Source organism: Polypterus senegalus, chromosome 2 (genome assembly GCF_016835505.1).
Source record: "Polypterus senegalus isolate Bchr_013 chromosome 2, ASM1683550v1, whole genome shotgun sequence".
In the NCBI taxonomy this organism is placed as follows: Eukaryota; Metazoa; Chordata; class Cladistia; order Polypteriformes; family Polypteridae; genus Polypterus; species Polypterus senegalus.
In genome coordinates this window covers 251,706,693-251,734,137 of record NC_053155.1, presented here as the reverse complement: position 1 = coordinate 251,734,137, position 27,445 = coordinate 251,706,693, and the positions used below count along the sequence as shown (strand labels likewise).

General features: G+C 36.9%; 1 protein-coding gene across 1 annotated transcript in view; it reads right to left on the bottom strand.

The window, feature by feature from the left end:
* The window catches only part of gpc5a (glypican 5a), a 992,726-nt gene that overhangs the window by 584,239 nt on the left and 381,042 nt on the right, over nt 1-27,445 (bottom strand). Inside the window, exon 3 of the mRNA XM_039746320.1 lies at nt 1,974-2,668. Within this exon, the coding sequence (XP_039602254.1) occupies nt 1,974-2,668 (695 nt within the window). The remainder of the gene's footprint in view (nt 1-1,973; nt 2,669-27,445) is intronic.

The following is a 27,445-nucleotide window of genomic DNA, read 5'->3' as shown; positions in this document are numbered from 1 at the left end:
ATGTGAAGTTATTGATGAAACTGGTTTTATACTTACAAATACTTGTATATTTTCCCTCTGTTTAAAAAGGTTTAATTTTCTTCTTAATAAAACTTTTAAGGCAGTACTTGCCTTGAAGCTGGTATTTTGCTAGTATATATATACAGTAATCCTCCTCGATCGCTGGGGTTGTTCCAGACCCCGCGATAGGTGAAAATCCATGAAGTAGAAACCATATGTTTGTGTGGTTATTTTTATATATTTTAAGCCCTTATAAACTCTCCCACCCTGTTAACATTATTAGAGCCCTCTAGACATGAAATAACACCCTTTAGTCAAACGTTTAAACTGTGCTCCAAGACAAGACAGAGATGACAGTTCTTTCTCACAATTAAAAGAAAGCAAACATATCTTATCTTCAAAGGAGCGCTGTCATAAAGGAGCGCGTCAGGAGCAGAGAATGTCAGAGAGAGCACTCGCAAAGAAAAGCAAACAATCAAAAAATCAATACATGCTTTTAAGTATACAGAAGCGATAAAGCGGCATTTTGTAGAGGAGCGTCTGTGTCCTCTGTGCAAACAGCCCCTCTGCTCACACCCCCTCCGTCAGGCAGAGAGAGCGAGAAAGATAGAGAGAAGCAAACAAGCACAGCGCGGGAAGCATATCTTATAGCATTGAGGAGTTTTAGTTAATATGCAATACATGCTCTGATTGGGTAGCTTCTAAGCCATCCGCCAATAGCGTCCCTTGTATGAAATCAACTGGGCAATCAAACTGAGGAAGCATGTAACCTAAATTAAAAGACCCATTGTCCGCAGAAAGCGGCGAACCAGTGAAAAATCTGTGATATATGTTTAGATGTGCTTACATTTAAAATCCGCGATAGAGTGAAACCGCGAAAGTCAAAGCGCGATATAGCGAGGGATTACTGTATGACAGCAACACTCATCACTCACAACAGTGACAAAACAATTACATTGACAATCATGTTACGTTATTTTCAAAATGTTTCCTTTTCTTTTTCATTACTTCTTTAACACACAACTTCTCCGCTGCAAAGCATGGGTATTTTGCTAGTATGTAATATGTGCTCTGATTGGGTAGCTTCTCAGCCATCTGCCAATAGCGTCCCTTGTATGAAATCAACTGGGCAAACCAACTGAGAAAGCATGTAGCATAAATTACAAGACCCATTGTCTGCAGAAATCCGTGAACCAGCAAAAAATCTGTGATATATATTTAGATGTGCTTACATTTAAAATCCGCAATGGAGTGAAGCCGCGAAAGTCGAAGCGCGATATAGCGAGGGATCACTGTATATATATTTTGTGGCAGGCGGCCGGAACACCCCTGCAGCATATCTTCCAGGGGAGCAACGATGGGAAACCCAGTATCTCCCCCTGGACGCTAGATGACAGCCTCCCTGGGTTGCAGCGGTGCCTCGGACTCTCCCATGGCTTCATGGGGTTGGAGTTTTGTGCAGCCCTGTTAGGTTCTGCAGACGCTGCCATGGGGTGCTGCAGCTGGGACTCCTGAGCCCATCTGGGCAGCATATTCATCACTCCCGGAAGTGCAGCCGGAGGTCTGCAATCAAACACCTGGAGCACTTCCAGGTGCCCTATAAAAGGAGCCAGCAACCACCACTCAGTGGCCAGAGTCGGCGTGGAAGGAGGACAAAGCTTGTGGAAGAGTGGTGGTGAAAGTGAGAAGAGTGTTTTGGTTAGTGAGTTTGTGCTTGGGACTGTGTTATGGCTGGAGGGCTTACAGAGAAGACATGCCCTCCAGCTCAAGAAAATAAAAAGATTCTTTATTTTGTACTTGCATCCCGTGTCAAATCTGTGTCGGGTTGGGCGCAATATTGCACCTTTATTACTATATATATATATGTGTGTGTGTACAGTATATATCATTACATTTGCATATATATCAATAAGGTATTAATTAAACATGCATAACAAGATAAAAAGTGCACTGTACATTGTTATGATACTTACTTGCACTGACAGCTTTGGTCCATTTTTTTGAGCTAACATTACTGCCTCATTTACAAGTGAATGAAAGTTCAGCAGCACCTTCTCAATATCAAACGTTTCCTGCATCTTATTAGATAGTTGCTCTAATGATCGTATATACTCTCTCCAATGAGGGTCAATCTCTACCATGCTGGCCAAGCACCCTCTGATCACATTGAGGCAGTATCCCATGCAGGGTTTACTCTGAGTGAGACCTTGGCAATGAGGGCAGTATTGCATCTTCAGCAGGGCTCTGTGACATTCCTTTGTGTACTGTAAGTGATCTGTTGTATTAATAACTTCAATTCCCAAATTCAAAGCTTGTAAAAAAATACGACTTGGCACTAATGATTTCACCATTTGACTGACTGAGATTTTTGGAATACTTCCAAATGGGCTGAGGTCTTTTCTTGCCATGCGTAAGCATTCAGAGTAATCAACTGCTATATCTGTTAAACCAGGATTGATGAGATGATTGTACACCAAAGGGAACAGGGCATCAAAAAATCTGTGAACAGACTCCTCGATACTGAGCTCTGAATTCAATACAAAAAGTCCAATATCTGTAAATAACTCCTTTACTGCTGTTGAGGCCTCTGCTGCCATGTTTCTGTAAGTTGTACGAAACAAGGAAATGGTATAGTTCTCCGCTTGTCGTATTACTGTTTCAAATGTCTCTGGAAAAAAAAAGAAAAGAAACATTGATTGTGTGTAACAAGATTTTTAACCATGCCCTAAATATAATAGGCTTCATTAAGTGGCTTCTTTGATAAGTTTCGTAAGTTAAAATGAAAATTATAACAAAAGAACTATAATTACATTTATTTAATTCTAAACCCACAAGAAATATTTCCAAAGCCAGATTTTATATATGAAAATCAAAGAAATGCAAATACATTTTGGCAAACACTCTTTTTGAAAACGCACTTATTCCAGTATAGCGGCGAGGGGAATTGGGTCTGTCCTGAAGCATCAGGCACAAGGGAGGAATCAACCCTAGACAGGGTGTCAGCCCATACTAATCACACTTGCTAGAATTGTTAACCCCATTCTTATTCCAACTCTGAAGTTTTCAAGGGGGATTTCCCACATGCCATTCTGTAAATGGAAAAAAAAAACTCTACCTGTGCAATCTCAAGGGGTGCCAGAAATCCCAAAGGAGGACTGAGTAATAACAAATTGTTCAACCCTGCTGCAAATACCAGGCATTAAGAGTTTAAACATTATCTATACTTGCACTATTAAATTTGTGTGTAATTTTTCATTCTGTTTCAATCATTAAATTTTATGATTACCAGGTTATTACTTGGACTGTAAATTGCATTCTTTGTACTGATTTCCTTTGGTTTAGATTAGCTCAATGTATTTCTGTGAGGCGGACAGGTTGAGCTCTGGCTGGCTCTGACTCTAACCAGGATAAGCTCCAAAAATGGCTAAATGGAAAATTTATTACTTAGCACAGTTCTCTCAACATTTGTTACTGTGGCAATAAAGTAACACATAAATACAGTTCGATAAAAGGAGCATCCAGTTGTGTAGATAAAGTTAACTTTTACAGAATAAAAAACAGAAAGATTATAAATAAAATGAATCATTCTAAAGCTCTAAAACACTGAAAATAAGAAAATCTATTGCTTTTGTTCTTGTATTTCTTTCTAAACACTGTGTGTCATTTTATTTACTTTTAAAAAAACTTTTTTTTTTTTGCTTTGTGTTTTAATAAAGCACTTTTATCTGTTAATTTCCAGAGTCCAGTTTATCCTCCTCAGGGCCATGCAGTGCTATAGCATAATGTCCTGGCAACATCATCTGCAAGACTGGGGCCAATCTAGAACTATAGTAGCAGTCTTTCATAAAAAGATAATTAAATGAACATGCTTGTCACTTGGATGTGTTTGGGTATGGGAACACCAAGAAAAAAAAAAAAAACTACACAGACAGTACATGTGAATTCTACACAGATAATTACCAGGATGAGGTTCATAGTCTCCAAAAAAGAAAGTATATTGAATAAATAATTTAGACACATATACAGGTTAGATGTCCATTTCACAAAGGATATTAGATGAAGTACAAAGTACAAATAAGACTAAAAAGGTTAGAATATTGGAAACTTTTTACTTAGACTAAAAGAAATATTTTTAATATGGGAAATGCTCCAAATGAAAAAATAATTTAATTCTTTACACATTACTGCAATGACCTTGCTTCAATGATCTGGAATTTCCTTAATCAGTGTCAAAGTAAGCTTTTGGCTGCTAGTCAATCTAACTTTCCATGGCTACTTTGCCTACAATGTTCAAACAGGCCCTAATGACTTCTTGTTTAAAAAGCCTACTATCGACCAATATCAGGAAGGTAATTAAAAACCAATCTCTCTGCTCTCCTTTCTATCAAAAAAGTACTCTATTTTACTTTCTTCTACAGAGCAGACTGCTTGATCTTATTCATTCAGGCTTCAAGAAGAGCCATTCCATCCTTTACTTATCAGTGTCAACATGTTATGGCAACCTAGTGCTACCAACATGTCATCTGTCATTATCCTGCTAGATTTCTCCTCTGCCTCTTTTTCTCTTGCCTTGGCATCACTGGGACTGTCCTCATGTTGTGTGAGTCCTACCTCTAGGGCAGATCCTGTAGTATGTCCTGGTATGGAGAGATGTCAATGGTGCACCAGGCAAGGGTCCGGTGCTAGGGTCTTTCCTCTTCTTTCTCACCATGATAATATCTTGTACTGCCACCTAGTGGAATCTTCCAGATTTATGTAAAGTGCATGTGCAATTATAAACAGTACAACACTTGTGCACCAGTAGCATCCACTGGAGCATACATTGCATTGCGTTGCTTGAAGTATAAACCCGGCCTAAGGAGGACAGCTATGGACCTACAGTTGATGAGATTGTTTAGTCTTGTGATCGTCAAATATCTCTGAGACTGAGAATATGGCTAGATTTTAGGTGCTCCTCTCCATCCACACTTTTTATATTTAAAGGGGAGAAAAAAAAATCGTCAATTAAGGACAGGAATGGCAAAACTTTCTTAGGAACTGTATCAATTATTAACTAGACAAAAACTTAATGAAAGTCATTTATTGAATCAGCTGTAACATTTTCTTTTATATGTTGATTTGTGTTGTGATGTGAAATTTTGCATACAAGTTGATAAAAATTTTGTATCTCTTTATTTGTAACTTAGGCAAAGCAATGTAATATTAGTATTACATTAGTGAGAAACATTCATGTTTACCCGCCAAGTCCCCCCTTTTAGGATTGGTGCTCTTCGAATTTTACAACAGGGTTTGGAAGTAGTGCCTCAAACCAGTTTGGTAACTGTTTCTCTGCTAAAGTCTCCCTCTCAACCCCCTCAGGAAAGCCAGGCTGCCTAACTGCTAAGATTTCCCTTAACATATGGTTTTGGAGGCAGGTGTGAATGTGTTCTATTCCCCCACTGGTCTGAAGTATGGTTGTTTGGAACTGGCTTGTATCAAAAGCCTTTAAGTACCACGATGCCCTATAGGCTGTAGGGGTTGGACAGAAAACCTATAAATTTGCTTGCTTTACCTCATCCTCTCTCTCTCTTACCAAACTGATGAAAGACCATCTCACACACCATGAACTGAAAAGGACAACACAATGAAGAGCACAGCTTGGCAGCCATATTGAGACAGGCATGCAACCTGTTCTAAAGAAAGCTGACAACTACTGATGCCTTAACTACAGACATTTTTAAGTAACTAACACGTTTGTGTGCCGCCTGAAACTACACATCACAATTTATCAGGTTGTATGGTTGCCAATATTCAAATGTACTTTGCATATTGTTATTATTTATGAATATTATCAATAATATATTATTTTATGTGCAACTTAACTCCTGCTTGTCTTTAATAGACCTAATTGCCTGAGACAATACATGTAGAAGGGGAGGTGGGGAGAAGTTATATGGTACAGTACCTTATAAACAGTAGTAAGTCTGTGAGATTTGAGGCATTCTGACAAAGGCTACACATTAATACTACAAAAGGGGAAAGTAGAGCAAAATATTACTCTACCAAGACAAAACAGTTTGGTAACCTCAGTATTAAGGACAAAACATAATCTATACAACATTATAAAAATCAGCAATACAATTATTGATCTACAGGAGTCTTCTGTCACTGCACTGTAGTACAAACAGGTTAGAAAGAAGGCCAACTCAGTTTTGTTAAAGACAGTAGCCATTCCTCTTTTTCCTAAATTTCAGTTGGTTGCAGATTTAAGCTCCCAGGGGCAACAACTCTTTCAACCCTAAAGCTATAAATATTCTCAATTCTGAAACTTGTAGATATGCTGCTGAATTCTGCATTATTAGTTTACGTACTTCTAAAATGTAATTATTATTCTTTCTACTAATCTTGAGTGTGTGTACTTATGATACCAACGGTTCTCAGTTGTTATGTCTGGGCTTACTATCTTGTATAATTGTGTAATACAATGTCCTATGTTTGAATTTCCTGCTGCAAACAAATTTCTCTCGGGGCAATAAAACTCTACCAAATCTTATATGCTTTCAAGTTCAGTTCCCATCACCTGAGGCCTCATGCATAATGCCGTGCATAGAATTCACACTATAACATGACATAAGCACAAAAGCCGAAATGTGCTTACGTAAAGAAAAATCTAGATGCAGGAATCTGTGAGTACTCCAACTTCCACGTTGTTCCGCGACATAAATCCCGGTCAGCGTGAAAAGTAATGCACGTGCATGCATCTGCTGTCCCACCACAATTCGTTCCAGAATTACGCCTCTTTGAATATGCAAATCAATATAAATAACCCTTAAGCTCAGCCTTCTGTGAAAAGACAATGGGAAAAGCATGGGGGAAAATATAAGAATTTCAGCGAATACCAAGTGGAGGCAAAGGAAAAACATACTATTTGTTGATTTAAACCGTGGTATAATCAACAAAAGGAAGTTTATCGAGTGACATAGCGTGTTGGAGAAACTTGAAAGCTCAAGTTCACAAAGTCGCACAGTGCCCGAAATAAAAAAAAGTTGTCAGATATCAAAGTAGCCGTGAAAAGGCGAGTCGTAGCCCACCATCTGAGTGTCATATGATAGCTTATTAGAGTATAGAGAAAAAAAAAGGCACACAGTGGGGAAAAAGCACAAAATGTCAACTTCAATCTCGAAATTTCCACTTTAATCACGTAGTTTATTTTGCCATTAAAGTAGAACATCATAAACTTTATCTTAAAATCGTTTAATTAACCAGTTTCTCAAATCACATCATAATTAAAGTAGCACGTTAAATGCTTTGTTTTGAATGTGTTCTTCTATGTTTTCTTTGTGTGTGAATCACTACGTGCTTCTTAAACCGGCTCTCTTCCTCCGACAGGACACAGAATCCATTACATTTGTGATATTACAGCTCTCTGAATAACTAAAATACTGAGCTGTATACATGATATCATTTTCATGATGATAGGAGCTAAAGCACGTTATTAAACATGGGCTTCACGGTGGCACAATGATTGTGTGCAACCTTCGATGAAATAATTTATTGCAGCAGACTCAGGGGCGGCTCTAGGGTCGTGGCGGCCCTGGGCAGAGAAAGAATCGGTGGCCTTAAGCCCGCCAATGTCAATATGGTATCTTATGCACAGTGGATGGCCACGTCCGTTGCGGACATGGCATAGCCGCCTCGTGCTCATGACACAAGCGTTTAACTTTTGCCGAAATTTGCCGCTGCGTTTTCAGCTGTGTCATTATTTTCTCTTTCTGTTTTATATTCAATATATATTGGCTTGGTGGCCCTGTGCAGGTGCACAGTTTGCACATGCCTAAGGCCGCCCCTGCAGTATTGTCTCTTTCAGACGTACTAACCTGCAATTCCTGTCCTTCCTTTTCTTTCTCCAAGTTACCAGTCGCCACACAATCAGCTCTATAATAGACGTTAAGCCGTCTGTAAGCTTATAACATCGATTCTTAAAAAATCTTTAAGGAACATTGAAATATCTTCGTAGTACATGTTTAATTATTCTATCCTTCACGCCAGTCCCAGTGAAGCATACAGTGTGAGACAGGAAGCAGAGCGCCAGATCCTTGCTAGCGTAGCAACACCATGTCCTTTAATTATTAACAATATAAATTATTTAAATGAAGTTAAAGTTTTATCTGTATAATACATTGGCTCAGATTGTGCAATATTATAAACTGTAGTGGAAGTTTACAGTGAGGTGATAGTACTTATAAGTAAAAACAGTTCTACAAGAAGCAGTTGATGGACTGATTGAGTGCGTTTAGAGCTCTTGGGATGAAACTCTTTCTGAACAGCGAGGTCCGTACAGGAAATGTTTGAAGCATTTGCCATGTGAGAAGCAGTTCAAATAGAAAGCATGGCTGAGGCAGCATGTGCTTGATGCTGTATACCTATAATTCTCTTTCCGATTAGCTGCTCCGAGTGTAATATGGAAATAGATGAGATGATCTGCTGTGGCAACCCATAACGGAAGCAGCTGAAAGAAGAAGAAGAAGAAGGTGCAGTGAGAGTAACAACGTTAAAGCAGTCATGGTATTTGGAATCGTTTGACCATTCTGTGGACCATTATATTGTTACAGGTTAATTGCAATCAGATGCATTAAACTAATAAACAATATGCAATTAATTTCAGTGTATTTATAAAGCCGCCTCTGGGACGTGGACCTGAAAAACCACACAGGAAGAGTAGCACTGCTTTGACACTGGGTGCCGCCAGTCTGCAAAACCGAGCGGAGAACTTGCATATGACAGGGTATGAGGTACTGTGGAAATGTGCGTGGCTTTATGCCAAGTTTAGGTTTTATATATTGCGATTTGAACATGGAAACGTTGTTACACAACATTTCTGTGTGTATGCACCGTTTATACATGGGGTCCCAGATCCTAAACAAGGCAGGAACTAACAGTGAATTGGCCTACAAAAAGAGACAATACAAAATAAAATTCATAAAAGCTGAAAAACACCAACAAGTTCAAAGGTTGTCTAGTACAGTGTTTTGTAAGCTGAAAACATGAGGGACAGAAATGGGAAAATGTGTTAAATGAGTAGCTTTATGTCATAAAACATGTTTGCTGCAGTATGGTGACTTTCACTCAAAGACCAAAAGGAAGCAAAGGACAATGGCATGAATATGTTGATTGGTAATTTTGTATCAGTCAAAGTTTGAGTCTGCTTTAGCATCACCAGCATTTTACTAAAATCCTACTTTCCTGTGCCCTTCATTTCTTTTTTCCGTCATCAGACCTGTGGGAATCTGAGCTTAACCTGCCGGGGGCTAAATATGACTTACTATTAAACAGTTTCTGCTCTTATGGGAACTGCTAGAGGGCTCCAAACCTTAAATACTGCACATCCTGAGGCCCCTTTATTGGGATGTACTCTAAGTTGCATTAGATCTGAGAGCAAATTAAGCATGATCAAGGCATCCTTCTGATGTTCAGATTCTCAAAGAACCATAGCACATTCTCTCTCTGCCTCTTTTTTTATTGCTTACTTCTTTGATGTTAAAGACCTTTTATTTTGATGTATAAATAAAGACCAGAACAAAAAGATTTTCTGCTCACTGTATGCTTATCCCAGCACTAGAGAAAACTAGGGGTACTGTAGCCCCTTGCAATATGCATCCTTTAGCAAATCGACCTAAGCAAACATTAATCTTTAGAAACAGTAAAAACTTAAATTTTAAGTAATAGTAAAAGAGAGCAATTTATGTTCTATTTATCACTGATTTAAACACATAAAATGTTTTCTAAACTTTAAGACTCCATTTAGAAAATCATCTCAGTGAAGCAAGGTAAATTAGCTAATCCAGTTTAGAAGAGGTTGTGTGGGAAGGCACACGTTGCCATTAAAGTGTAAATGAGTGAGTAATATCAGTAATAGTGTATGAAAGCAGTGCATTAAGAGAAATATATTTTTATCATAAGTACTCTATTTTGTTTAAGAGCTATGCCTTAATCTCCATTGCCAAACATTTTTAGTTAAATTTCTCAAGTATTACTACTGTACATTTTGCTAAACTGTGATTTTCTAAAATTCTTCTCTTAAGGAGAAGTTGTAGCAAATGAAATAAAACTTGTTACTCTATTGCCAAATATTTAAAAGTTTTGGTAAATTTTGAATGTTTTTTAATACAGCATCCACATACATAAAGCATCCACATTCCCAGAGGTATAAACAAGAAAGTGCTGGGTGTGTAAAGCAACTTGTGCTGGAACATACTTAAATGATGCTACTCAGAATTAAATGTCCATTAGAACAGGTCATTCAGTCCAACAAAACTTGCCAGTCCTATCCACTGTATTCTTCCAAAAAAACATCTTCGAGTTTTGAAAGTCCCTAAAGTCTTACTGTCTACCACACTACTTGGTAGCTTATTCCAAGTGTCTATGGGTCTCTGTGTAAAGAAAATCTTTCTAATATTTATGTGAAATTTACCCTTAACAAGTTTCCAACTGTGTTCACGTGTTCTTGATGAATTCATTGAAAATAACAGTTTCAATCCACTGTACTAATTCCCTTAATAAAATGTATGACAGTGATAACATAGTGTAAACTACAAATGTAAAGATCAAACCCACACCAGCAAGTATGGTCTAATGCACAATAGTACAAACTTCTTTATACTGTAAAATAAAATGCTGTTCCCTTCTTTTAAATGTTCAAGTCACTTTCTCTCCCACATGCTAAAGCCTCTGGTCATGCACTGTCACTAGTTTTTTTCACATTTTATTTCAGTTTTTGAAACTGAAAGATAATTATTCCTTAAACTATCTGAGAAAATAATATGTCAGGAAAGAAGGTTGGGAGTAGGTGTGGCACTGCTGTGTACAAGTATTAAAACGACTTATCTATAAACTAATTTGTTTTGAAGTCTGAATTACTGGTATTTTATCCACAAAATCCTGTGACAGAGAAAGAGCATGAAATTTTATTATTTTTCATTAACTTAATTTCCAGTTAGAACTGCGTTACAGTTTTAATGGATATCATTAAATAATTAAATAAGTCCGCATGATAGTCATCAGATGTACTATAATGCTTCACATTTCAATCTTTAGTTAACTGGAAAAAGCAGATTCTCTAAAATTTTCCATTTTCTTTCTATATAGATTAAGAATGGTCAGTTAAATGGGTAAATGATAGACTATGATTATCTGTCTTAAATCAAAGTGTTGTCCATCAGGTCAAATTATTAGAGACTTTCCTGAGAACTTCTGCCACTGGTCTAGTCCAAATCACTCTGTAGTACTGATCATTGTCTACAAAGACGTAAACTGTGGTGTAATCTCCTGACATACATTACAATGAGTTACTGGAAGCTTATCAGTTTATTAGTACACAGAAGAATATAGCCAAATTCCATATTGAAACATATACAAATGTAAAAGTAGCCATCAAAAGTTAATTCTGCAATTCAATAAACGAACAGCAAAATTCTGTTTATTACAGGGTTCTTTCAACACAGACCTGTAATTATCTGGTAACTTTTGATATCTGTCATTTTCCAATTTAGTTATCTTTAATTACATTTGTTTTCATCACTTGTTTTAGTGCTCAAAACTGGATTTGCTATTGCCTTTTCATTGTGGTAGATTTTTAAACTAGTTTCATACACTTTCGCACTTTAAAATCTTCCAAGTAACAACAATCAAGTTGTGTCTGTGTGTGCTCCTTTCTTCTGCTTTAAATATGTTGTAACAGGCAGTGGACACTATTGTAGTGTCTTGATTGTCCAGATAAAGGTCTAGTAGCTAAGATGCATTACTTATTAATTCAGAAATTAAGTATAAGAAAGAACATAGGGAGATTTGTAAGATACTGTAATTAAAATGTCTATGAAGTATGGTGGCATGCCTACTTACTTACTTTAAAGTGCCAGAACAAACCCTTGGTTGCAGCCCAGAGAATACTTTCTCCAACTCATGACGTCTTTGTTCCTCCAGGAAGCTAAGCTTTTGCTCCAGATTCATCTCCTATCTTCAAGCTGTTACACTGTATGGGCTAGGGGTTGTCTTTAAAACCCATCCCATTGCCATTTCCACTGTAGTTTAAAATTACTTTCTTGGTCAGTAACAGAGGAACTAGATTTATTAATCTTATTTCTTTTCTGTCTTTTGTCATTCATCATTTCACACTTTTGAATTATCACGTCTCCATGCACCATACTTCATTTGTTACTTTTACTTTTTTTTGTCATTTCTCACTTATTACTTTCACTTATAACTTTAAACTTAACACTAGAATTACCAGAGCCTATGAATAAAACGCGTAAATCCGTCCCACATTAAATCGCTTCTTAAAACCGTTCTCACCTCTCTGCCAGTGCCTTTTGTTAATCTAAATGTGCTGATAAAAGAAAAGCTGCAAGTTGCCGGCTATTCCATCCCCCCACCGACTTAGAACATGCACAAACTTCTCCCAGCTCATGCCTTGATTGATTTTCTGGGAGTGAAGTGGAGTTTTAGAGTGATAATAATAGATCGTTATTTGGAACACACGCATTTCATGTCTGTTCAGTTTCTACAGTAATCTGTGTAAACACATTGTTAAAACAGAAACGTTTTTTATATTCTAGTAGTAGATGACAAAATGTAGGCATAAACTATATAAAGTATGAAGCCTGAAGTCCAAATATCAAAAGAAATATTTTCACAGAAGGTACAAATCTAAAACATGCTGTTTTCACATAGACGCGCTGTAACAGAGGTAAACTCAGCTCCCTTCTACATCGGAGCAAGAATGCACATACCATTGCTTGCATACTAAAGTCTCAGCAGGCATTTTTCGTGGAATTACACAAATTTTTGCGCATGCCCTCTGCACACTACTTGTGACTTTAGGCTTTAGGAAGTAAGTAAATAAATAAAGGTAAATCGTGTCATAAAATGATTTCTTCAAAACGTCACATATATTTGTCTCTTTCTTTTTTTAAAATGTGCGTTGATCACCGCCAGCATGTTGTAGCATACAGCATCTGGCTACCTGCATGTTCTTGCGTGCACTGAATAAGAGACAAATATACAGTCTGACTGAGAGAATCAGACTGAAAAAAAGCAAACAATTAGAAATGCCATACTTTTACAGCTGATCGGACGCTGTTTGTTTTCAAATAATATTGCATTTGTGCGATGATGTTTTCACATATATTGTCTCTTTCTTTCAGGTGTGTAATGGAAACCACAGCATAGAGAGAAATGCAATATTATTTGAAAGCGAACAGCTTTATTTATTTGGCACGGACATGCTCAAAAAATACATGTGTAATGCCACAAAAAGTGCATGCAGACATGTCCGTGCCAAATAAATAACATTCGACGTTTTGAAGAAATCATTTTATGACACGATTTACCTTTATTTATTTACTTACTTCCTAAAGCCTAAAGTCACAAGTAGTGTGCAGAGGACATGCTCAAAACTGTGTGTAATGCCATGAAAAGTGCCTGCTGACACTTTACTATGCAAGCAATGGTATGTGCATTCTTGCTCCGATGCAGAAGGGAGCTGAGTTTACCTCTGTTACAGCGCGTCTATGTAAAAACAGCAGTATCAGTTGCGGGGGTGGGGTGTGTTTGGGCTTGTGAAAGCGGCTGAGATAATACAACTGACTAAAAAAAAAAAAAAAAAAAGCTAACCTTTACAAGTATCATAAATTACACCGGCTGTTACAGACTGAAATCAAATGTATGTTTTTATTTTAAAATAGTAAGACTAAGAGCAGTTTACTTCTCAAAACGGAGGGGGTGCAGGATCGAACTCGCGACCTTTCGATTCCCAGTTGGCAACTGATTCTACTGCGCTATGGAGGCAGTCATAATAAATGGGTGTCAATGTCGCATGTTAAGGCGGCTTTTTGTTTCTGCAGTTATATTTTTGAATAAAAGCGCAATAGCTGTTTTAGATTTGTAGCTTTTGTGAAAGTATTTGTGTGATACTTCAGGCTTCATACATTATATAGTTTATGCCTACGTTTTGTCATCTACTAGTAGAATATAAAAACGCTTCTGTTTTAACAATGTGTTTACACAGATTACTGTAGAAACGGAACAGACATGAAATGCGTGTGTTCCAAACAACGATCTATGGAATGGAATCTAATGGAATAGCCAGCTGCTTGCAGCCTGATTTTTATCAGCACATTTAGATGACAAAAGACGCTGGTGGAGAGCTGTGAACAATTTTAAGAAGCGATTTAAGGTGGGACGGATTTACGAGTTTTTTCGTAGGCTCTGGTAATTCTAGTGTTAATACCTTTCTCCACATCACTTTTCAGTATCTTATTTTTTTTTGTTGCAATAGAACAGGGTAATAGTGTGAAAAATTCAAATGAAAGATAAGTGTAAAACAAAATAGACAAAATGTACATTGTACACTTGACAAACAATGTTTTATGACATACTATACAAATTATGAATTGGAAGAACTACATGGAAAAGTTGGTGAATGAGAATAATAATTTAGATAATAATGTTTATTGTGAAAAAACGTAAAGACCTACATGTCTAAAAATTTGTCACGGAAGTGATTGTATGTTATTTATCTTGTATTGATGGGACAAATTGAAGGGAAAGATACTGAAATGAAAGTTCATTTGCAAGCAAAATTGTCTTAAGGCAAATAAAGAAAATACCAGGGTTATGGCTGGAAAGTAAGGCTCCGTAACGTGGAAGAGTTGTCATACATGGCTGTGCAATGTGTTCAATAAAGATGCTGGCCGAAACTCAATGCACAGGCTATCGTAAGTAAGTGCATAAAAGATGTTGTGTTATGAAGTTTAGTCTGCAAGCTTGGAGTGAGTCTTTTGTTTATAGAAAATGTGATGGAAGAATTAAGGGTGCCATTTGGAAGAATTAAATAATGTAGTGAATGTAAATGTAGATAATTAACAATGGAGTTGTTTTGAGGAAAGTGAGGAAGTTTTGCTACTTAGGTGACATTTTGGGTGCAGATGGAGGTGTGAGAACAACAGTGATATAAAGGATGAGAAGTACATGAATAGAAATTCCTAGAACTGTCGCCAATTCTTCTAACACTAGAATTCCTGAAGCCTACAAAAAAACTCATAATCCCAGCCCACCTTAAATCCTTTCGCACCTCTCCATCAGCATATTCTGTTTTGTAAATGTGTTGATCAGCACAAGCAGAAAGCAGCCTGCTGTCCCATTCCTTGTCTTGCCAGAGCTCAGCTCGGGCGAAAAGCTCTCCCAGCTCAAGGCTCCTTATCTGCATGTGGGGTGCCTGGAGTTGTACAGGGTAAATAATACATAATATCTTTATTTGGAATACATGCATTTCATGTGTGTTCCATGTCTACAAAGATCTTGGCAAGCGTAGGATGAAAAACAATGTGAGGCAAGATATGCTAAATACATACAGTACCTAAAGCAGAAAATGTTTCTATGTTATACTTGTAATGGCCTGAAGTGTATTATATGTGAAGACTTTAGTCCAAATATCAAATAAACACAGGTGCTTTTATTCAAGAATATAACCAAAGAAAAAAAAAGCATTCGATTTACATGTGGCTGTCAATGAGTTAAAAACTCAAGCTCAATCAACATGGAATTTACACATATTATTTAATGGTGCAGTGGTAAGAACTGCTGCCTTATACCCTGGAGGTCCGGGTTTGGACTAAAGTCTTCACATATTATACATTTCAGGTCATTATAAGTATGACATAAAAAAAATTCTGTTTTAGGTATGTGTTCAGCATTTCTTACATTTCCTTTGATCCTACACTTAACCAGATCTTTGTAGACACGGAACACACATGAAATGCACTTATTCCAAATAACGATATACTGTATTATTTACCCGATACAACTCCAGGAACCTCACCTCACACAGAGATAAGAAGCCTTGAGCTAGGAGAGCTTTTTGCCCAAGTTGAGATCTGTCAGGGCAGGGGATGGAATAGCAGGCTGCTTGCTGCTTGTGCTGATCAACACATTTAGAAAACAAAAGATGTTGATGGAGAGGTGTGAAGGGATTTAAGGTGGGCAGGTATTACGTATTTTTTTGTAGGCTTCAGGAATTCTAGTGTTAAATGAGTCTTTTTGGCATTGTAGGAAAAAGTTTAATTTGTGTGAGGTGAAGTAGTATGCTGTAAGGGAGTAAACTGTGATCAAAGATGGTGGAACATCAAGTGAATTGGAAAAGAATGGTGAATTGAAAGATCAGGTGGATGTACTGTATATAGTGTCACAAAATGAGACAAAGGCATATGCTAAATTAAGAGAAACACTTCACATGGAGACAAAAGAATTAGAATCAGACTTTACCTTACTGGCCAGGTACACTAATGTGTCCTAGGAATTTGTCTTGATAATATTGGTGCAACATACAAGGCCAAAACAGAATACAAAGGAGAAATATATGAAGATAAAAAATAAAATGATAAAATATGATACAGCATGCAAGGGCAATACAAAAAAAAGAGATAGTAGGATTAAAATGTCTAGGCAGTCTAGTGTGCAGGCCTACATAGATACTGAGTAGAAACTCAGACCTGATTAATAAGAATAACTGCATGTGGAAAAAAACTGTGCAGGTGGCATGTTTTAGCTTTCACTGCATGAAGACATTTGCTGGAGAGAAGTCTTTAGAACAGGGGATGCCTTGGGTGAGTCAGATCAGCAATGATTTTTCCAGTCCTCTTCCTTAACCTGGAATCATATATGACTTCAATGTGCAGTAAGTTACAGCCTATGATCTTCTCACAGGCTATGAAGATGGATTTCAAATCGGCCTTAGCCTCAACAGAGGCAGCACAAAACCAGACAGTTATAGATGAGGTCTGAATAGACTCAATGATGGCTTTTTAAAATTGGACTGATGTTGTTTGATTGAGATTGAATTTCCTCAGCTGATGCAAAAAGAATATTTTAATAATATATGTTATTGTCCTAATTAGGGTTTTGTGATAGTACAATACCTAGAAACTTAAGTGACTCTGTCATGCCAATTGCTGAGCCCTTTATAGCAAGTGATAGGTGAGAAGGTGACTGTTTTCTGAAATCTATGAGTTTTTTGAATGATAAATCCCAAATTATTATGGCTGTATCTGACTTTCCACTTCTTGTCTGTATATGGATCTATCATAGTTTGAAATGAGGCCCATTAGTGTAATGTCATCTGCAAATTTAAGAAGTTTGACAGACCAATTGCCAGAGCTACAGTCATTTGTATAAAGTGAGAAGAATAGTGGGGAAAGGACACATCCCTGCAGTGCAGCAGTACTTAGGGTTAATAGCTCAGACCTGTGTGTGCCCGGCTGCATATACTATTTTGTATCTGTTAGAAAGTCTGTGATTCAATGGCAGATTGAACTGGGTGAGTTTCTTATCTAGGAGCTTTGGGATTATTGTATTGAAAGCAGAGCTAAAGTCCACAAACAAGATCCTTACATATGCCCTTGACTTACCAAGATGTTAGTAAATAAAGCTTACTGTGTCAACCACAGATAGGCTGGCGCTGTATGCAAACTGATATGGGTCCAGGAAGTCTTTTGTAGCGATTTTGAGATAATTCAGAATAAGGCGTTCATAGGTGTTCATTACCACAGAGGTTAAAGCTGCTGGTCTGTACTCATTCAGGCCTGTCGCCTTTGATTTTTTTTTGTTACTGGAATGATGGTGGAGGTCTTGAAGCAGGCAGAAACAGTGCACAGATGCAGAGATTATATTGGGTAGATTGAAGGACTGGAGAAGATCAGGTGAAAAAGTACAATCCCAGGTCAATCCAAAAGGGAGTCTAGAGAAGCCACGATTTGAGGAGGTGGTGGATGACATAAGAAGATTGTGGAGAGTAATGGAAAAAGATTTGGTGGGGCAAAGATTAACTACGGTATACCCAGAAAATGGCAGATAAACCTGTAATGATTAAGAATAATAGATTAACTAAAAGTTGTTTTGAGAAAGAAAACTGGATGACATGGAGTAATATTTAATGCATGTAATACACTATATATTTTCTTAAAGCATAATTATATTTACTAGCTGTTTTACAGTATATACATAAAAGAAACCACTGTTTTGTTACTGCACGCATACCATGACTGTTTAAGTGTTTAATAAAAATTTTTAAAAAAATTAAAAAAATATGAGTGAAAAGTGAGGAATGAGAACTGATGAGTGAGAAATAGTGAATTAAATGTGATAAATGACAGGGACAAATGAAAACCGAGAAGTGACAATGATTCTAATGAAACATGACATTGGAAAATAAAGTACGATACTTAATATGTGACTTGAGTAAAACCCTCTATAAAGTACTGTGATCTACCACTAGTGACTTTTAGCAAAAATTGCAAGTGGTATTCAGTTTTAAAGTCAAAACAGAAGTCATGTAACACTGTAAAACTGAGCAAGGAGTGAGAAAGCAAATATTGTAATGTTGTAACTTTAGTGCTTGTAGGCTGATGACCATATCTTACTGTGTACCTCATACTTTGAAAGAATTAAATATTTGGATGATCACTTCCAGATCCAAGTCTTGGGTTTATTTCCTCTTAGTAACTTGCCCTAAAACATATTTTGAGAATATAGGCAGGAGTCAAGAATTCTACCAAAAATAAAAATTGGGATGTTTTTAAAGGACTGCTTTCTTACATATAAAATGCTTTACACACTCAAAATATTAAACACATCTAGAAAACACTTTTAAGAAAATCCCTTTCTGTCTGCTGTTCCATTTCAGTATAACTTTGCATTTGAGCCCTTCATCGACTATACAGTAGTTCTAAGCCTTAGAAGTTACTAGTCATCTCAACCATCAGAGATCTTTATATTAATAATGTTTGTGCCTCAGTTCTGTTGTAAATATGGAATTTAACAAACTTATTATTTTCAATTTGGAGGTTACTTTGTTAAAAAAAGAATTGAAAAACTTCCCTAATTCACCTCCAATGCTCATACCGAAAAAAATTAACTAGTAAGAACAAAAATATTGCTGCATTTGTAGACTTTATCAAATATAGGCACAGTGCTCTCCCCTAGACCACCTTTAGCAATGCTGACAAAGAGACCACTCTATGAATATCTGTAATGGAACTAGATATTTAGCAACATTTGTTTTTCTTCAATTTGGACAAAACACACAGAAATCCAGGGCAAAGTACAGTAGTTCATTGGACACATCTCTCCAAATAAAATATGGACTGGACCCAGTTGTGACTGACACTAGGCTGTTCCAGCCCCACTCAGGCATCTGTTTTAGGACTGTATAAAAATAAAGTCCTTTTGGGAAAAGATTTTTCTTATCTGTTAGAAAGTGTACAGAAGTCTTTGTAATGAGAAGTCCAGCAGAAAGACACCTTTTATTGGCTAACTAAAAAGATTACAACATGCAAGGTTTCGAGGCAACTCAGGCCCCTTCTTCAGGAAAGATTTAATGAGTATTTCAGATGAGCTTAGACCATCTGGTAATAAATGGACCGTTATTATCATGTCAACTAATTCTGCTCAATTGGTTATGCTCCCTCCATAACCAAGTGTGAAATATAAATAATTTATATTATTTAAGCTAGAAAAAATCTAATATTTGCATTGAACTGTGCAGGCTTATTTATAATTTGGGAAGATTTTATTCATGTTATTGTAAAAATACAGTAAGTCTGCTGAGCTCATGTGAATGTCTCCACAAAGTAAATTTTAATTAACAGCTTGTATAACACAGTGGTCCTTTTTATTATTCATTTGCTTTTTGTTCTGAGTGACGGTGACGGTTTAGTGTGGGCTAGGATTACAAGTCTTAATTGCTTATGTGATGTATGGGATTAATTGTTTTACATGATATATGAGGGAATTATTATATTATACAATATATAAAGGAATTAAAACAAAACTGAGTGGCATTATTAATAATATTGCACATCCTCTCTCTGACACACTAAGGAGTAATTACATTCAACAAATTATTCAATAGAAGTGTGTCATGAAACACTACTGGGGCTCCTTTATACTAACAGCAATATATATGCATGATGATTTTCAGTGACTGTGACTGTCAAGTTATAGGTTTTGTTTCCTTTTTAATTTTATTTCCTTTAACTAATTCTGCTGTGGGTTCAAATTCTAGAATGTGTGTATATATTTATTTATTTATCTACCTGTTTATGTATATACAGTATTTATTTAAAAGAGCTTCTGTAAAAAAGTCAAATTTCCCCTTTGGGACAAATACAGCTTTATCTATCTATCTATGACTGAAAAAACTTTTTAAATGTTTGAAAGTCTTTAGAGTCCTGTTGCTTCCTGTTTTCTTACATAGTTATGAGATGTGGAAGATATCCAGCGACTGGAGACGAAGACTGGACTCCTTTGGTGCTGTGTCCTTTCGGAGAATCCTTGGGTACTGCTGGTTTGACTTTGTGTTGAATGAGCAGTTGCTCATGGAGTCCTGAATGACACACATCACCTGCATTGTGAGGGAGTGTCAGTTACAGCACTTTTCCCATGTGGCGCGTTCACTCCAAGAGTGATCCGGCTTGCACCAGGCCAAAGGGACGCCCACATAACACCTGGCTGTGGCAGATAAAGGGTCATTTCCAGGTTTGGGACTGGACCACGTGTCTGCCTGGAGTGATCCGGAACTGTTTCATCATGTGGTGGGTGTAGCAACGTCCTATACCAGTGCATGATCCCCAACCTGACCTGATACTACAGCTAATGTTTAATGGTCATATTACAAAAGTTTTTTGTAATGCATAGATTTGGAACAAAAAAAAAATTAAAAAAACAAGTGAATCAGTCACAGACATGATCAGCAACCAAATTATAAATTATGTGCAAATGGGACTAAAAAGAGAAGGCAAATGCACAATCAGTATTCCACTAAAAAAGAACACAGAATAAAACATTATAAAAAGGGCTAAAAAAAAAAACCAAGTGAAATTCCCAAAAACTAAGATCATAAATAACAAAGACAAGAAAAACACAGAACTGTGATGTATATGAGGCTGAAGAGTTAGAATAAACAACCAAGCTATTCAGAAAACATGCCATATTAATAATTAAAATGCCTCGTGATGAGATGCAAAAGGTGTGTGGGACAGGGTCTGGTCAGGCATAAGCTGTGTGAAAATGCATCACGGAAATAGTAAAGGAATACAAGCAGAAATAAAGAATAAACTAAACTTTGCATATTTAATATAAAGAGTGCACCATACCTACTTGCATGTTAATGTATGTTACATTACAGTACAAAATATTATTTAAAAGACAAGTTTATGCTAACACAAACTGACATAATTTACGCTGTATTTATTTTCAATTGACTTTTCCAATGCCTATAAATCTAGAAAACTGTTTAAAAATTGCACAAAATCTACAGCATGCAGAAGACATGCTTTCATTATTTATGCAATTGTAAACACAATTCCTCGAATAGTTATTTAAGAGACAGACTACAGTTCCCCTGTAGATGAGTTTAAAAGTATTTATTATCAGGAGACTTAATAAAAGTGACACCAATTCATTTTTGCTTGATAATAAACCATTTCTCAGTATTAACAACACTTTCATGCAATTAAAATGTGATAAAACATCATCTGTTCACTGAAGGTTTGATTAATATAAACACTAACAGTAAGATAATTTCAGTCTCTCTATAACAGAAATTGCGTTTCTTATTGCCTGAAAAATCCACGTACTGTATATGGAAGTATTAGGAGTTTTCATTTATTACAAAACAGTTTAATATTTATTATTAGGTTTAAAAATGTTGCAGTACCCCAACTGTACCACGTCTTTGCAATTCACACATATGCATGGATACCAGTACGTAGTATATAAAAATTCATTAACATTTAGAACTGACCGCACTGAATATCTTCACAAAAAACTCTTTATTATACGGAATCCTGAGTGAAAAATAATACACCTTCTCCAGAAATGTGCAAAGAGATTAGACTTTTCTTTTTGTGCCAGAACTCCATGGATAGGCTTGATATGCACTTGCTCTATAGCCTGTAATTAGTTCTTCAGGGATGCTTTTGCCCAAATGCAACAATTTTAAGTATCCTATCTACTTGATGTCTGTAGATCTATAACAGGATGGCTGTTTCTATAAATTAAATTGAATTCTTGTGGACAGCTATAAAGTACCTATATTTTCCTTCATTCCCTCAGGCAATTTCCTCTGGAAATAGAATGTTTATCAAGAGTTATTTCCTCACTGTTGCACTAATCTCAGGCATAGATCAAAAGAGTATATTATGAAGTTTGCCAAGTAAAGTCAAGTGTCAGATTTTCTGCACTTATAATAATTTGTCATGCCAGGTTCCACTACTTAAATTGTGAGTTGAAATTTGAAATACTATATTGCATATACTGTATATGCAGTAGTTTAACAGTAACAATAATAATAATAATAATAATAATAATAATAATAATAATAATAATAATAATAATGTGGCACAGTGGAGCAGTAGGTAGAACTGCAGCATCATAGTTGATTTTTACTTGGGGTGTCTATTATGTAAAATTTAAGTCTTTAAGGGACTCCAGGCTTCACCTAAACTTCTAAAATATATTTTGTGATAAATGGATGATTTTAGACTCAGTGGCAACTTTACTTAGGGTCAGTTATTTGGTACTGTGGAGGATCCCATTTTGCCTCAATGACACCTGAATTCTTTGAGTTATGGATTAAAAAAGGTTCCAGAATCAGAGAGATTTTGGTTGGCAGCACCATGCAGTTCTCTAAGATATTTCACTCACACATTCATGCCACAAACTTTTCATCCAACATCATCCCTAAGGGGCTCTGCTGGATTGAGACTGGGGAACTGTGCAGACTACTGGCATAAAATGAAATAATTGTTATGTTTGTGGAACCAGGATGTGATGACAAATGTGTGATGGCATAGTGACGTATCCTGCTAGAAGTGACCACTATGAGATCCACATGGTCAGCAACAATGGTTAGGTAAGTTGTAATAGTCAGATAGTATTAACAGGCCTAATGTGTGTCAATTTAACATTATCCTACTATCAGCCTGTACCTTTGGCTAGAGGCCAGAAGGAGCCATGGATTCATTTTGTTTATGCCACACTCTGCCACTCCTATCTACATGTTGCAGCAGAAAATGGGAATTGCCATACAAGTTGAAATTTTTGGAACACGGTTTTGGTGATCATGTGTTCACTGTAGCCTGATTTTCCTGATCTCACCTAACAGATGTGGAACACAACATGAGCGTCTGCTGCTCAGCTTCAATGTCTAATGCTAGGAGAATTTAGATATATCTTTCTATACATCACAGCTTTAAAGAGCTTTGATCATTTGTGGCTTTTCCATTAGCTTGAAGACATATGTAAACATATAAACAGACATTTTTTTCTTTTTCTTTAGTTTGAAACATATAAAGATAATCACATGTGGCCACTGAACAACTGTTTCAACTGATTCTATTACCACACCCAAAGAACATAATCTTACATAATAAAAGGTAAAATTAATTAATGCTACCGTGTTACTGTTGGTCTGATGCATTAAATGCAATGAAGTACTCATGACTGTTGTACTTGAATGATTCAGTCTACTGCGTTTAATGGCTCAACACACCAGACAGCATACAAATGAATGGAATGAAATATGTGTCAATGAGCAAGCAGAGTCTCTGTTCGGTTCATCTGAAACATTACTCACTTATTCAACACACATTTCCAGTCTGACATGGTTTATCTATCCATGCGCTTTATAAACCTGGTTTATCCTCAGTAGGGTCATGGTAAAGCTGGAGGAGCAAGGCAGTCCCTGGACTTAGTGCCAGTTCATTGCATGGCTTAATAATCAGAAAATCAAGCCCTTAATGTGACTATTGTGTAATTATGTTAGGTGTATGCCATACTGAACTGTAGATAACAGTATTGAGATGTTCTTTATTATTTAAAGTGATACGATTTGTAATAATTTGAAATGGCTATGCTATAGTTAAAATATACATTTACAACCTTATGATTAGTGACAGTTTATAATACGGGGCACAACCTCCCAATTTATCATAAAATAAATTTGTTTATTTGCACAACGTGCCTGATGTCAGCGCATGTCTACATCCATTAAACATTAGGTCCAACTTGGACTTGTTTAATTTCTGTGTGAAAGCTATAGCTCTGGTGTGAAGGATACCAGCAAAATGACAGTCTATGTAAGTCCTTGATCTTTTGGCAAGCAGGTGACTTGAGGCTGCCCTTTAACTGGTTGCTTTTAAATTCTTCTGGGAATGCAGCTCTCTGCGCCCCGGACACACCTACATTTGCATCAGTGAATTAGTATCATTTTAGTTTTTTTTTTTAATCTAATGTGATTGAACATTTGTCGACACACTATTTCAATTTCACATCAATGGTTCACAGTTCACATCCGCCATTAATATACACGGTGAGACAGAAAGGATGGATATCTTTGAAATGGCTAGAACTCACCACTAGGTGGAGTGACAGATGTGCGGTAGGTGGCGTTAGGTTCGCGAAGTCTTAGCATTTTTTTATTTTCTTTTTAGTTGAAGCCATGGAGCCGTGGACGATAGAACACCGCGTTTTTGCGTACGACTGTTTTGTCAAGAACAACCAATCTATTACCGCAGTTCAGCGTGAGTTTCGTTGCCATTTCAATATCCACAGAAATAAAGCTGTTCCCGCTCATAACACTATCCTACGTTGGGTTAAAGCACTTCATACACGAGGTACACTAATGAACAAAAGACCGCCGGGGGCTACACGAACGGCACGTACCCCTGAAAATGTGGAAAGCATACGACTAGCCCTGCTGCACAGTCCAAGTCGACCTGCTCTGAAACATTCTTGTGAACTTGGCCTCAGTAATCATTCGGTAAGGTGTATTTTGCATTTAGACCTGCATTTCCATCCCTACAAATTGTCAAATGCTATTTCAATATGAACTCAAATCTTTCAATAAATTTCTTTGTAAGAAAAAAATTAACAGTTTTGTGATTTTGTAAAAAACGACCGTTCTATCTGCCTCACCCTGTACCCACAGATGAGCGAGAGCAACTTAAAGTGGAACTTCAAAAAACAAAAGAAAAGTCGGCTATTTCTTCAATGAAATACCCCTTAATAAATTTTTCCCTTCAAGAAAAAAAGATAAAGGAGCTTGGAGCAGACCAACCTGACTTCAGAATTCAGCAGCGGGCAAATGATCAAAGACAAGCTTACACACAGACCTTTTCCAATCATGTTATGACAAATGGAGTTAGCTAACTGGATGTGTGTGTAATGACTTTTTTTAACTTTCTGGGCAGACTGGCAGACAGAGCAGAACAAAAGTAGGGTGGGAATAACTTTGTGAGTGTGCTAAATGATATACTGGGATGTAAGACTTGAGAAAAATCACAGGACTAGTGATTGTATTATGTGTATTTATGTAATACAGTGGAAATTCCCAAGGACTGGCCACTAGATTATCAGAGGCAGTATAAGATTTAGATTGGATTTATGTTATGGGTGTGTTATAGGACAGCAGAGCATATTATTGGAAGATTACAAAGGTGGGAGTGCGGACATTATGGTGTGGATTTTGGCAGATTGGGGATCTGGGCAAATTGGAAGAGGATTCGGCAATTTAGTGACAGGTGTAGTATAAAATTTGGGTGGCAGGTGCACCTGTTCCTTTCCACATCTATAGGGCAAGTTATGGAGAAGAATAAAGGGAGTGCGGATGTCATGGACTAAAGTTGTGGAGCACAGTAGAAATGGGGAAGATGGCATCAGAATAAGAAGGATGATGGAAAGGGTATAATACATTTTAGCCTGGATTTGTCCTATGGGTCTGGTACTGGACAGGCCAAAATGTGCATTGGCATTATGATGAGGAATGAATAGATAGATAGATAGATAGATAGATAGATAGATAGATAGATAGATAGATAGATAGATAGATAGATAGATAGATAGATAGATAGATATGAAAGTGACTATATAATAAATACATGTTATAGCATTATATAATAGATAGGTGTGAAAGGCAATATATAATAGATAAGTGCTGGTTCAGATGGTCCCCACTAAAATTGTGCCCCCGCCCAGCTACCACTATTATGAACATTTTATATTTTTGAATGCATTATATTAAATGTTTTATTTATTTGTTTTTTTCAATGCAACTTTCAATTTAGAAGGGCAAATCACAAATTAAATTTTATATAAGAAAAATTGCAAGTTAATACTGTGAGTCGATGCTGGGATTTGATCTGGTAGCCTCAAGGTTTTAAGTCTAACATAAGCAGAAATGCAAAGGAGCTAACTATGCCAAAAATGGTGATTTATTTTGTACAATAAAATATACAAGAAAATGCTGAACAAAGAGACAGACTGTCTTCAACAGGTTCTGTCCTTGTCAAATGTGTTGGGGTGTTTATCTAACCTTCATCCCCTTCTCGCGGCTTCGCTCCTTTGTCTTTTCAGTTAGCTTTCTGGTGCTAAGTAGTCATTATCCCTCTCCTGGGTTCACCTCTGGCTAAGGCCCCAGAATCATTTGTGATGTTAGCAGTAGCCCTAATTTGGCTACAGCAACACTGGGATTCTCAGGTGGCCACTAGTTTCCTGGTTAACTGCTGTAATAGAGCAATGTTGTCTCACTCCTTCCATGTAGGGCAATGTGCAGACACTTAACAAGCTTCAGTCTTAAAATGTCATGACAGTTTAAACTCTTAAATAATACACAGCTGCCTCCGCCAGGATTTTTGCTTACCTTTTGCCCAGCCTACATGCCCTCCATCAACTATGGCTTAACACCCCCCTTATGGCACACAGTTATGCAGATCTGCAAACTTATTTTCAGTGTAGCATCTTTCCTTTCTCCTAGGGCCAGGCCAAGCCTTTACCATCTTGTATACCATTTCTAGGCTACTTTTCTTTTTTGAAACTACTTAGTATATCCGCATATTAACTGTAACCTTTGCTGTCAGCACTGCACGTAGCTTAAAATTCAAATTCATACAAGCATTTTTGTGCAATCCAAATCTAGAATTTTGTACACAGTGAATGAAGAGTCAGATTAATATTGCCAATTAAAATTCAAAGTCAAGCAAAATATCTTCTTCTTTTGGCTGCTCCCGTTAGGGGTTGCCACAGTGGATCATCTTCTTCCATATCTTTCTGTCCTCTGCATCTTGTTCTGTTACACCCATCACCTGCATGTCCTCTCTCACCACATCCATAAACCTTCGCTTAAACCTTCCTCTTTTCCTCTTCCCTGGCAGCTCTATCCTTAGCATCCTTCTCCCAATATACCCTGCATCTCTCCACTGCACATGTCCAAACCAACGCAATATCGCCTCTCTGACTTTGTCTCCCAACCGTCCAACTTGAGCTGACCCTCTAATGTACAGTACTTATTTCTTATTACATCCTCGTCACACCCAATATAAATCTTAGAATCTTTAACTCTGCCACCTCCCGCTCTGTC